The sequence below is a fragment of the Chanodichthys erythropterus genome, chromosome 9, assembly GCF_024489055.1.
Source record: "Chanodichthys erythropterus isolate Z2021 chromosome 9, ASM2448905v1, whole genome shotgun sequence".
NCBI lineage: Eukaryota > Metazoa > Chordata > Actinopteri > Cypriniformes > Xenocyprididae > Chanodichthys > Chanodichthys erythropterus.
The window spans coordinates 14,868,786-14,883,198 of record NC_090229.1 but is presented as its reverse complement, the minus strand read 5'-3'; the positions used below and the strand labels follow the sequence as shown (position 1 = coordinate 14,883,198).

Here is a 14,413-nt window from a genome sequence, read left to right as displayed (position 1 = left end):
GATGCAATTAATTAATCTAAAGTGACAGTAAAGGCATTTATAATGTTACAAAAGATTTCTATTTCAAATAAATGCTGTTTTTAACTTTGTAAAAAAAAAAAATATAAGCAAGAAATGTTTCTTTAGCACCAGATCAGGATATTAGAATGCTTTCTGAAGGATCATGTGACACTGAAGACTGAAGTAATGATGCTGAAAATTCAGCATTGCTATCACAAAAATAAATTGCATTTTAAAACACACTAAAGCAGTTATTTTGAATTAAAATATTTCAAACTGTTATTTTATGTTGTATTATTTCATAATATCACTGTTTTTACTGTATATTTAATCAAATAAATGCAGCTTTGGTGAGCATAAGAGACTTCTTCCAAAAACATTAAGAAATCTTACCACCCCAAACTTTGGAACGGTAGTGTATACGAGTGATTTGATGATTCATAATGTTCTTACTCTCAGCCCGTTGTACTCAATGAACCTAGTCTGACGACATGCCAGGAAAAATCGGAAAAACTAACAGATCGACAGAAAGACAGAAGATGTCTGGCTGAAATGAACTTGAGCAGAATATATTGTGTAATTGGGAGTTACATTGAAATTGTACTCAGATGTGTCTGATGCTTGTCCTTGTTTGGATGCAGGCCAACAGTTGGAGGGAAATATTGTCTGGGAGAGAGGAAGCGCTTTAGATCTTGCAACATTGATGTGAGTTTGAAAGTTACAAGTCACTTACTAACTCCATTTTTGTGTGTCTGTTAGAAAAGGACATTTGTTCAAATTCTTACAAATTAACTCATATTACACTTGTAAAGACTTTTGGCTTGTTTGTGTATAGATTTTGCTCCTGTATCATCTAAATTAGCTGAAGCTCTGACAAAATTGCTCAGACCTGCTCCTGGAAGGCCACTGTCCTGCAGAGTTTAGCTCCAACCCTTATTAAACACACCTGAAACCAGCTAATCAAGGGCCGTGTCCGAAATCTCCCCCATACCCTTAAATAGGGCACTATTTGAGGGGACAGCCATTTGTAGTGGTGTCCAAAACCATAGTGGACATTATTGAGTGCACTCATTCAGTTCCACAATGCACCGCAATAACGAGTGTACAACCAATGTACGCTCAACGGCTAGAGAACACCCATAATGCATTGTGAGAGTCGCGTGCTGAATGAATTCCCGCGTCAGACCAGAAGATGGCGCCCGCAGCTGAATCATCCATCCATCTATTTTCTAAACCGCTGGTCCAATGTGGGTACAGCATAATATCATACCGGTATAAATTCCTTTTTAATTGATTATTAAATTGTTTAATTAAAGGTGCCCTAGATTCAAAAATTTAATTTACCTCGGCATAGTTGAATAACAAGAGTTAAGTACATGGAAATGACATACAGTGAGTCTCAAACTCCATTGTTTCCTCCTTATATAAATCACATTTCTTTAAACGTCCTCCAAGGAACAGGCGAATCTCAACATAACACCGACTGTTACGTAACAGTCGGGATCATTAATATGTATGACCCAAATATTTGCATATGCCAGCTCATGTTCAATGCATTACACAAGGGCAGGATGTCTGGATCTGTGCACAGCTGAATCATCAGACTAGGTAAGCAAGCAAGGACAATAGCAAAAAATGGTAGATGGAGCAATAATAACTGACATGATCCATGATAACATGATATTTTTAGTGATATTTGTAAATTGTCTTTCTAAATGTTTCGTTAGCATGTTGCTAATGTACTGTTAAATGTGGTTAAAGTTAACATCGTTTATTACTGTATTCACGGAGACAAGACTGTCTTTATTTTCATTTTTAAACACTTGCAGTCTGTATAATTCATAAACACAACTTCATTCTTTATAAATCTCTCCAACAGTGTAGCATTAGCCGTTAGCCATGGAGCACTATCAAACTCAAATAACACGGTATTTACGCGATTAAACGTGCTGCATGACGAACACTTTGTAAAGATCCATTTTGAGGGTTATATTAGCTGTGTGAACTTTGTTTAAGGCAAGCGCAAGCTCTTGGGGCGTGGAGCACATTTCTAATGATAGGCAGTTAAAAAAAAAAAATGGGTATTTTGAGCTGAAACTTCACAGACACATTCAGGGGACACTTAAGACTTATATTACATCTTTTGAAAACATGTTCTTCGGCACCTTTAAGGTTTATATATAGTTTCCATTACAGAGCTGCCAGTTTCAAATGATTTTTAAATGGCTAGCACAAACTATGTAAAAGCGGCAGCCCTTCATAGTGAATGAGGGTATAGGGGGCAATTTCAGACTTAGCCAAAGTCTTTAGACTCACTAGAAAATTCCAGGCAAGTGTGTTGGAGCAGGTTGGAGCTAATATCTGCAGAACGTTGACCCTCCAGGAGCAGGATTGGACACCTCTGATTGAAATAAAGTAGACATATTCTAATAGAAGAAAATGGTTCACAGTTTCCATGCTAAATAAGACCCCCAGACTGACTGATTTTTGTGTGGGTTAGGAATGCCCAGCCGGATCTCAGGATTTTCGGGAGATTCAGTGTTCGGACTTTGACAGTGTTCCTTTCCGGGGGAAATTCTACACCTGGAAGCCGTACAGGGGTGGTAAGTATACAACCCTTAAAGCACCTGTTCTGATACATACTGGGCATGTCACTTTGATTTATGTCTTTTCCATTGGCCTGTTTTTACTTAAATGCCCTTTAAGTTGCTTTGGATAAAAGCGTCTGCCAAATGATGCAAAATATATTGATCGCCATATTGATATCGGCCAACAAATGTGACTTTTTAATGTTATTACATCAGTCCAATAAGTAAAATAGGCCAAATTATAGTCAAATGACCGCGTCAATTCTAGATGGCATAAACATACAAAAAATAAAAAAAATGTTTACACAGAGCCTCTAAGATTTTAAATATTTTTTAAAAGATATGCACACTTGCATTTTGTTTCTTTATTCTTCCATATATTTGTAAAATTAGACATATATATATATATATTCCAATGGTTCCTTGTAGGCCTAAATGTTTCTTTTCCTAATGATTGTGGGGTAGGAAATGTTTTCTGCAGTTGTGTCGGTTTTAAAATTAAAAGCAATTTTGTACTGTACATGATTTTTGGTGTTATTTAAAGCACACAGAGATCTGGGGCTGTATTTACAAAACATCTTAAGGCTAAAAGTAGCTCCTAACAAATCACAAACAGTCCTAATCCACCTAAAGACACTGAACACTTCATAAATGCAATACATTTTGATTTATAGATTTGAATCTACAATGAGATTCCAAAAATAAATCTTTAACAAATAAATAAATATTGTTTGATTACCTGTGACAATGGTTTTCATGAGTTCACACTTACAAATGTTTGATTAGAGTAAAAAATATATATGTAATAAGCGTATTTGGTGTCCAAGGGGATTGAGGGCTCCGAGCTTGGAATTTAGCTCAAACCCAAAGTACTCCCCATATCCCCAGCCGAGAGTGAGGAGCGGGTTGGCGGAGGGATCCAGAAAACTGTCGAAATAACTATAGGCGAGTCGGCTCTCGTCTGTGTATATATTCCTCTTCTCGAGCTGATTAGAAAGAATGTTTGAATGTGTTTCTCCCAAACTTTGTTTTTAAAACATAATTTTTCGCTTGAATTCTGCAATCTCTTGAGATGCAGACACCCAAGAGGTGGACAATTAACTGTATATACTAGTTTAATTAGTGACACTTAGCCTACATTTTAAAACCTTTATGGCAACATTTTATTTTGACTATGGCAACATTTTTATTAAAAAATATTTATTTGAATAGGGCAACATTTGTATTTTAAAACCTTTATTTTAATATGGAAACATGACACCTCATTCTACAATATTTCTATGATTAAACCCTTTTAGTTTGTCTCAGCAGCTTTGTGAATAGGTTTTAAGAGAATACTCTTAACTAAGAACTTTTACTGCTATTTAGGAGAACTCTTAGTGGTAAGATAAAATGTTTTGTGATTACGGCCCCTGGACTATAAAAGATACGGTAGGCAATTTTTTTATAATCACTTTTTGTTATACTGGTTGAAATTCTCTTCACATCCTGATAGCAATCAATAATACAAATTGTCTAAATATTTAAACAAATGTACATATATCTTCTGTGGAAGTCTCTGGACCAAAAAATGTTCATCCAATCATTGCATTCGGTCTCTGAAGGGAGGGTGGGATCTCATGCTTTTAAAGCTAGCTTGCTATTTCTAGCCTCTCCCAAATGATCTACCCTACCTTTAAGGTGCACTTTTTGTGATCAGTCTTACAAAATGTAGGTTGATATCTAATATTGGCTTCAGAATATAAATAGTTATTTTATCATATTGGTGCATCCGTTGAACTAATGCAAATGTTTGTGCTCATCACTGAACATAATCACGTGATCACTACCTATACCTTTTATGATTATGGGAATGTTTAAGTGCTCGATTGTTGTTTAAGACTGTATAGGGCTTTTGAAGGTGGCTTAGATATTAGGACTGGACCACCATGCTCCAAAGTACCAATCTCTGCACTGGATCAGGTCCAGGACAGATGTGAGAGAGAGATAATGAGAGAGAGAGAGGGTGCAGATAAGAGTCTGGCATCCATATGCTGGGCTCTGGACTGCCAACTCCCAGAATCTCCAGTTTAAGTTCCTGCTTTTGATGAGTGTGAAGCTGACTGTCAAGGACATAAGTGCCTTTAATCTGCCCCTCCAATAACATAATGGCTTACAGAGAGAAGCCCTCTGCAGGCTACAAGCGCTGCTTTCATCAAGTCAGCTGATTTTACAATGGAAATCCCTTGCAGCTGTTAAAATAAGTGCCAGACTGCTGTTTTACCCTGCTTTAGGGTCAGGTGGCATATAGACCTAAGACCTGCACTCTCTCTGTTTGAAACTTACTTTCTTGGTTATTTGTGTAAAAAAATAGCTACATTTACATTATCGTTCAAAAGTTTGGGGTTGGTAAGATTTCTTAATTTTTGAAAGAAGTCTCTTATGTTCACCAAGACTGCCTTTATTTAATCAGTATTAAAATTTAAAATTATATTTTAAATTGTAATTTATTCCTGTGATGACAATGCTTAATTTTCAGCAGCCATTACTCCTGTCTTAAGTGTCACATGATCCTTCAGAAATCATTATGATATGTTCTCCATTCATATTCAATCATTCTGACCCTCCATTGACAGCAAAGAGATTGTAAAACTAATCCATATGAATTGAGTGGTTTATTCCAAATTTTCTTAAGAGACACTTTTTAAGATTTAATTTAGGCTTTTATCTTTTTCTCGCACACATCAAGCAAACATGCTTGAGTTTCTGTTTACCACAACGGATGTGTGAGTTGATGAATGTTTACATGTGAATAAAAGCTTAAATTCAATCTGTTCATTATATACAGCGATCATGTCTTTTTTTAGAAAATTTGGACTAAATAGCTCAATTCATATGGATTAGTTTTAAGATGTCTTTTTGAACTTTTTGAAGCTTCAAAGTGGTAGTTATGTAGCTGTCTATGGAGGGACAGAAATGTATCAGATTTCATCAAAAAGATCTGAATTTGTGTTCCAAAGATGAACGTAAGTCTTACGGGTTTGGAACGACATTCGGGTGAGTAAAGGATGAGAGAATTTTCAATTTTGGGTAAACTATCCCTTTAAATTTTGGTAGTGTAAACGGTAATAATGAGAGTAAGAAATTTTACTGTGATTTATAGCTACTCTAATTATAATCAGAATCACATTATCATAATAACAGCATTCTGTTTGCATGAGCTTCAACTTCATTGCAGTATTGCCTTAATCACATTATAAGGGTGCTTGTAAATGTAGCCGATGTCTTAACTTTTGGCAGTCTGTTGTGAAGTAATGAGTCCAGAAAAAGATTAAAATCACGCTTTATCACTTTTGCCGAAGTTCAGGTTGAGCGCATTGCATTGTGAGATACACTATTCAACGCATTGTGCTCTGGCTGTAAACACTCTTACCAAAACCTCCTGAAATCTATACACTCCAGTGAAGCCCTCTTCTAGCCACCTCAAAAATACACCTATGGCCTGCCAGAGCAAAGCCTCATGGGATGCGCAGTTTCCATCGTAAGCCTGCTTCAGTATGTGTTTTCACAGGCACCCAGGACCTTATCAAATTAGTCCAAGACTAACAGAACATTGGCCAGCAGCTCAAAAACTGCCCTCTTTAGGTTTATAAAACAGAGGAAGAGTTATTATTTAACATGAAGACTGTGGTAGATGTGATTCAACTGATAAGGCAAGCAGGTCTTAGGCAGCCAAAGAAAGATTACACAGAGTTTTAGCACCACCACTGCCAGGTACAGGCAAGGGGAATGAGTTCAGACCCACCAGCCTTTCAAGAGTAAAATAAAGGAGGCCCAGAGCGGGGACAAAATCACACACTGGTACCAGTATGAGTGAGATTATGAGTCAATTAACTCCTTGTTCCTTGTTGCATAATTTGTACAGTGTGTTTTGTGGGTAGTACGCTTTCCGCTATTAAACAATACATCAAAGTACAATATGTTCCTTCTCTCTCTTTAACACCTTTCATGTTTTTTTTTTTCCTCTTAATTTTTAGATACCTGTTGAGAGGTGCATAAAACAATAGAATGTCTGTATATTTAGGCTGATTCAGGTTCACCTTTCCCCATTTCTTTGGGGGATTTTTTATAAGATGCGTCCTTGTTTCCAAAAACACCTAAATGGAGCACAACATAGTGGAAGAGAATCTAGCATACAAATAATTAACAAAGTTATTTTTGACTGAATACAGCATCCTAAAAATCCAGCTTTTTAGAGTTTTTTTTTACTATGCAAATTATGAGCTATTAGCATACTAATTAAAGTATCACCTCTCAAAATATCAAAATTAAAAAATATATTTCTAATTTGGGTCATCTCAATTATCAATTAGCGTCACACACTTGTAGGTAATGGATAAGTGCGTTGAAGAGAAGACCAATAAAGTCAAAATGCAGAAAAACCAAAAAGAACTATCTACTTGCAAAACTGTATAAAAAATATTTTATTAGCAATGTTTCGATCCCATGATCTTCATCAGGCATCCATGGATACCTTTCAAAATGTGGATTTCTCAAATATCTACATTACGTCCACTCGAGAAACTCACTAACGATACACATCAAAAGTCTTTTGGCAGATATGGACACCTCTCTGGCACTATGTTAATAATCTTCCCTGATTCCTTATTCTATTGTGTATATTTACTTTCCTGCCTGACACAGTTGTATTTTTAATGTATTTCTTCTTTCAATTTTTTTCTTTCTCCCAATGTGGGTTTAAGGCTGTATTTGAATACATACTTTGAAATATAATAATATAACGAATAAAAAAAGAAAAGAAATAAAATATATATATTTCTGTAAGAAAAATCTAATAGATAAACAAAATAAATCTGACTTAAGAAATAGACTAGCTTTAGATGAGTAGTGTACTAGTGAAGATAGAGTTTTGTTTTTTTTTGTTATTATTTAAAAAAAAAAAGCATTTCTTGAGCATCAAATCAGCGTATTCAAATTATTTCTGAAGGATCATGTGACTAAAAACTAGAGTTATGGTTGCTGAAAATTCAGTTTTACCATCACAGAAATAAATTACATTTGTTAAACTGGAGAACAGTTATTTTAAATTGTAATAATATTTCATAATATTATTGTTTTTACTGCATTTTTAATCAAATAAATGCAGCCTTGGAGAGCATAAAAGACTTCTTATGAGAAGACCCCAAACTTTTGAATGATGTACCTCCCAAGGAAACAGGCTTCCACGGCACCATAACATCAACTTTAAGACATAGCCTCCGTCTCCTCTCTTTTTCTTCCTTGTCTGTCACATGAGTTGTGTGATTTCTTCTTTGTCTCTCAGGGAATGTGCTGAGAGAGGCCGTTTTTCCCTCCGACGTGCTTTATTTACTGTTTCTCAAATTTGTAGGGCCATTACAGAGGAGACACGGGAATAAAGCAAGTGTGTTGTATGTGTGTTTCAGCTGCTTTATCTTAAGCAAATCATCTAAAATGTGCCTCGGACCCCCCTTTCTGCTACTCAAGGATGTGACAGCAGTGGAAGAATAAACTAACTTACATAAACCCCACAAGCTCATTAAAATACCACATGCAGCCATGGAACTCTACGGAGTGCTGGCGGCCGTCCCGCAGAGTTAGTATAGTTATAAAGCTCAGTTTGGCTGCATGAAATACGCAGTTCATGTGTCCCCATTGTTAGAAGCACATTAAACTGAGGAGTGAATTTGCCAGAAGTTTGTATTTAGGTTTGATTTTCCTTTGTGCAATGTTGTAAAGTTAACAATGCATAACACATGAGGAGTCCGTTCTATACAAGCAACAAGAGCGTAATGGTGGGAGCATTAGTTTGTGTCACATTAACATTGCGTACCAACAATGTTTCAACGTCTTACATAAGAGCTTTGCAGATTTGATGACGTCCTGTGATGCTCATGAGGACATATCAGTCAGTTTAAGATGATATTTCTGCACCACTAGCTTAGCTAGTCTCCTTTATCTTTCCTATGGGATCTAGTGTAGGAACAACTTGTGGCACTTTTACTTCAACTCGTTCAACTCTATATCTCCAGCTCTTTTTTTTATAAGTATGTAACATGTTAGATTGCTGACTAAATGGCTCATGATCATTGAGGTGTGATGTTTTGCACGTTTTGGCTGCAGGTGGGGTGAAGTCATGCTCGCTGAACTGCCTGGCAGAGGGCTATAACTTCTACACTGAGCGCGCTCCAGCTGTGGTGGACGGCACACCCTGCAGGGACGACTCTCTGGACGTTTGTGTTAATGGCGAGTGTAAGGTGAGACAGTAACACACACTTTTCTTCAAGTATGCATATCTCAGAGTTTTCAGATAGCAGTGTTTGTATGATATGCTTTTCCAATTGTCGTTTTTGGATGGCTTTGAACTTCTGCCATAGCAAGAGACAGAACAGAAGAGAAAAACTCCCTCTTTTAGTACTTGACTCATAGATCCACCAATAAAAGACTCCATTGCTGCCTCATCACATATTTTAGTATCTGTTAACCCGCCATTGACGGAATGTTCCGGCTTTACGTGTTTTCACTGTAATATGGTAGCAGCTGCTATTATGCATCTTCTGAAAGAGTACTGAATCCCTGGCTCAAATTTTTGATTTTGTATATATTTTTTCTTTAGAAAGAAAAAAATAAATAGTGATGAAAGACAAAATTTTAAATGTCACATATGTATATTTACTGAGTAATTCACTATTTTGTAGAGGGGGGTGAAAATGACAATTTTCACCTGAGATTTGGAGCCAATTTACAGGGGTGTAAAAATGACTTTATAAAGATGGCAGCATCATTATTTTATTTTTACATAGAGATCTATAGGTCTATTAGTAAAAATCTGTTGACTTTAGCAGTCTTTTTTGCATTATATGCCAACGGTGACCATTCAAAAATGGCAAAAAGCACTTCTTGTGTTTTTTGCCACAAGTTTGCATGCCTGTAACTCAAGAAGTATTAAAGATATCTTAATATCCTTTTAGATTTTTCATTTTGGTATCTTCTTTTTAAAGGCCCTCTATGGTTTAACCTCCATGAGTAAATTGGTGAATTGTAAACATTTTCAGTGGTCAAAAACCAAATGTGGATAACTTTGCATATAGATGATACTTTTTTTGTTTTAAAGAGGAATATCTGAAGAACAAATAATGTTGAAACTAGAAATGTATCTCTGTGTTTTTCTATCAACTTAATTGCTTATAACATACCTGTCTGAGTGCCATAAATGTTCCTTTTCCAAAGTTTGCATGCCTAGAACTCTAAACGTATTTAAGATATCTTCTTAATAAACTTTCCTTTTGAAATCTTAATTTTCAAGGCCCTATATAGTTCAGTCTCATAGATATGGGGATCTCAGAGGAGCTCCATGTTCAAATTGTTGAATTTTACCCATTTTCAGTGATTGAAAACCAAACGTGGTTCACTTTGCACGCAGCTGATACTTATTGCATTTAAAGAGGAACGTCTGAAGAATAAAACTAAAAATAGAAATTTATTGTTTCCCTCTATCAAATTAATTTTGCATAAAACCGGTATAAAAAATGCTCCTGAGGCTGATGTGAGAGAATTTTGGCCAGTTAGTTGACTAACATTAATACGATTTTGTCAAAATTGCAAAATTGACTTAGAAAAATGAACGTCTTAAAAGCATCATGTGTGGAAAAAAACAATCAGTATTTTTTGCATCATATGCCATTGTTTCACATTATATCAATCAAACAAAGTGTGAAAACAGCCTAAAATATTTTGTTTATTAGCGTGTTTCATAATGCAAACTTTATACTAGTATTTTATTTAGTGTTTCATTTTGTTGTACTGCACAGGGCAGGCTGAATGTGCTCCTTTGGAGTGAGTTGGTCTGGTTTATCTTTGCACTGTTGTCCAGACCAGTGGTTGTTTTTATCAACAGTTCAGTTCAGTCCAGCCCTGTTCTGCTCTGCTCTGAATGCTGCAAGAACTCAGTGACCCCCCCCAGATCCATCTGTCCTCAGTGCACGCAGCTGAACATGATCACAACGACTTCTCCCACCCTCCCCACTGTCAGCTCTCACCCATTCTCCATTTCTTTCCTTCCCTCCTCTCTTTCCTCTATTCGTCCATCTCCTTTCCTCACTCATTCTCTTTGCTTTCTTATTTATGGTGCATATAAAAACTGGAGAACAGCAGGGGGAGAAATCAAAGTAGTGTTTGCAGCCTCATAGTGGCTTAGCTTCCAAACAATAAGGGTTTGATTATGAAAGCAAGAGCTTTGAAGCACAAGGCATTAAAAACAGCCCGTGGAACCATGTGTCCCAAAGCTCGGCTCTGTTCAGTCCAGCACAGGACATGCCCTGCCTTCTCCGAGCGGCCACTGACTTACCATTGTTGTTGTGAGAAAATAGGTCACGCATTTGCAGGTTATGGAATCTAGGCCAGGTCAACAAAAGTCTTTGGAGCTTTAGTGGGATTTTTGTGAAGTTGCACAGGCCTGGATTTGGAAAGTCTCAAGCAGTTTCAGGTCTGCTGGTTTCTGAGTTCATTTTGTGTTACCTTTTAGATCCTGACAGCAGAGACTCTTCAGTTTCTTCATTAATGGCCTGTTTTTGTACAGATTCAGCCCCTCTGGAGAAACCTGCTTTGCTTTGCACAGTGTCAATTTAAATGGATAGTGATCTCTCAAATTCTGGGATTGCTCTCAAGATTACACATCAAACCTTTATATTTGCATTATGGCTGTCAAAAGTAACGTGTTAACACATGTGATTAGTTAAATATGTTAACGCCATCTGAGCTCATGCCTTTCTTCTGTGGAACAGAAAAGATTGCAGTATAGATGCTATTACAGTACATGGAAACTGAAGCTTTCAAGCTTCAAAAATAATGCAAAAGCACTAAAATCACAACAGTAGGAAAAGACTAAAATTGTTTTTCAGCGAAAAGCTGAATATTTCTACTTATCTTTGTCATGCTCATGAGGTCTGGAGTCATAGTGCTGAATAATACTGTACTAAAATATGAGGGAAAACGATGAAAAAAATACTTTTATTTTGAAATTTTAACTCTGGATCAGTTACACAGCTGTCTGGATCATGGTCTGGATGTTCTGCCATTTTCAGTTCGAGCAAGAATTTTTGCAGAGCACATGGCTTCGTCTATGCTATCCCTAATGTTTTACACTTTTCTTGATACATGGTTTGCCTGTAAGTGATGTAAAGTTGATCATTTTCATATGAAGTATAATTTATTAAATAGAGCATGGAAAATAGTTTTACAAATGTGTTAATATGTATAGAGATATGCCTAATCACTCTGATTACAAAGAATGATTTTTACTTATTTGAATGTTTTATACTGTGTATGTTTTGTTCTGTGTTTGCAATTTTGCAAATAAGATATGACTGATAACTTGCAGTAAATTGAAGTTGAGACTGAAAATATGAATGCACTAACAGTGTTTTTAGAAGACTAAAAATGTGGAAAGTATCCATGAAAATAGTACAATCACAGTATAGTGGGATTGAAAATCAGCAAACTGAACTACTTTATATGGGATCAGCTTAATACACTGCATGCATTTTAATATTACTTATTTTAACTTTGCACAGACAATGATTTAAATGCAAAGGTGTACATTGTGTAGTGAAATATATGCTAATTTTACATTATTTTTTCTGCTTTTTTCAGCTTTGTGACTTTTGCCTTGATCTCTAAATATGTGTGTGTATCTGTATGCAGCATGTGGGCTGTGACCGGATTCTGGGCTCGGATGTTCGGGAAGATCGCTGCCGTATTTGTGGAGGAGATGGGAGCAGCTGCCAGGTCATCGAGGGGGTCTTCAATGACTCCTTGTCTGAAGGAGGTACAGAGTGTGTGCACTTCAGTTTGAACTGGAACAATTTGTAACAATATGTGCAAAAGCAGCATTGCTGAAATACCTTTTTTCTCACTGAGGACCTGGTTGTTGAAAAGTTTCCACAGACAATTTCATTTCAGACAAACGGTCTTGTGAAATAATGTTTTAGGTGTTAAAATACAAGCCCTCAATGGGATAGATTCAGTAAAAACAGCTTGTCTATGGACAGAGGTAGAGTATCTATTGCTGTGGATTTACAGTTGGTGTTAAAATATGATCACCAAATGTTAAACTAAAGTTCAATTCAGCACACAGTTGGGTGCTAAAATATTGCTCCTCACAGCCTTGAATAGAGCTAAAATAATTAATTTCTGGGCATAATTCCATCATTGATGATTTAGTTTAACATTAGGGAAACATATTTTAACACCAACTGTAAATCCACAGAAATAAAAACGTGCTTTACTCTGAAACAACTTTGCTTTTCTGCTGACTTCACTTAAGTTCACATAAATCAACATTCAAAAGCTATTTAGGCATTGTCTTAGTAGACTCTCAGTCATTATCAATTCCAGATGAATAAAAATAAAGTTCCGCCCTACATTTTCTTTCACTTTTTTATTAAAAGTATCATTATTACTGCCCATAGAAAGGGTAATTAAAATGGTTAGTTCACCCAAAAAATGAAAATTCTGTCATTAATTACTCACCCTCATGTTGTTCCACACCCGTAAGACCTTCGTTCATCTTCGGAACACAAATGAAGATATTTCTGATCAAATCCAATTGCTCAGTGAGGCCTCCTTTGACTATTCTCGTCACTTCATAAAATTAAGGTTGAACCACTGTAGTCACATGAACTGTTTTAAATATGTTTTTACTACCTTTCTGGGCATTGAAAGTGTAAATTAACTTTCTGTCAATGGATTGGATTTCATCATAAATATCTTAATTTGTGTTCTGAAGATGAACGAAAGTCTTACAGGTGTGGAACGACATGAGGGTGAGTAATTAATGACAGAATTTTCATTTTCGGGTGAACTAACCCTTTAAGGGTACATTTACACGACAACAATGTACTAAAAACTGAAACGTGTTTTATTGGTGTTTTTTGCATACAGATGACAACATTCTCAAAACAATCCCCATTAACTCAGATCCACAAAAATGACTAAAAACTCTGTATTATGCATACCAGGCCACTAATCACTTTGTAAAGAAACACTACATGTCTATTGACTGAACACGTAATACGAATGCGCATGATGTCCCCATTTTCACAAATTCTAATTTTTGTAGTTTACACAGAGACAATAATGGTATCGTTTTCAAAAACTTTTGAAAACTTTGAAACCCATTTTCAAAAGTTTGTGTTTTCTGGCCCCCAAAACACCATTGTAATGCAATGGCTCATTTCCACCTAGCAGTACGGTATCGATTCCACCGAGCGGTACGGTACAGTACGGTACGCAATTATTTCCGTTTTTATTGTCAGAATTTGTGAATGGTACCAAAATACCATAGTGTACCACTTTTTTGGGACTCTTCTGTTGCACAGTAGTCCAATACCTAAAGGGTGGAGCTAGACTTCAGACAGAGAATCGTCACATAAGCATGCTACATGGGGAATGACAACACAAGAGGCACCATTTTTTAACTATACAGTTGAAACACAATACCATTGCAACACAATGTCGGCGTGCAGCAATGTTCCATTGTATATGCCAAAAAAGCAAAAATAAGACCTGCTATATGTCCACCATTGTCGTTTACTGTGTTGCTTTCTTCTTCGTGCAAGAATCATGTCATTTGCTACTTTCTGGCATACACCATGCCTATCAAGTAAGGGTACTGTTGGCGGTGGAAATGCAAGCTGGATCAGGGTTTACCGTCCCAAACTGTATTGTACTGTACTGTATTGCTCGGTGGAAATGAGCCATAAATGAACTGCCAGAACACCTAAAACGTTTTCCGTTTTAAGTTGAAA

The 14,413-nt window shown here is 36.3% G+C and overlaps 1 protein-coding gene across 3 annotated transcripts in view; it reads left to right on the top strand.

Moving 5' to 3' along the window:
• adamts10 (ADAM metallopeptidase with thrombospondin type 1 motif, 10) overlaps positions 1–14,413 on the top strand; it is a 73,734-nt gene that overhangs the window by 38,068 nt on the left and 21,253 nt on the right. For all 3 annotated transcript variants that reach the window (XR_010895967.1, XR_010895968.1, XM_067394695.1), the window contains exons 14-17: positions 642–705; positions 2,501–2,603; positions 8,730–8,863; positions 12,309–12,432. Coding sequence is in view for 1 of the 3 variants with exons in the window: in XM_067394695.1 (XP_067250796.1) it covers positions 642–705; positions 2,501–2,603; positions 8,730–8,863; positions 12,309–12,432 (425 nt within the window). In the remaining 2 variants the exon portion in view is untranslated. The remainder of the gene's footprint in view (positions 1–641; positions 706–2,500; positions 2,604–8,729; positions 8,864–12,308; positions 12,433–14,413) is intronic.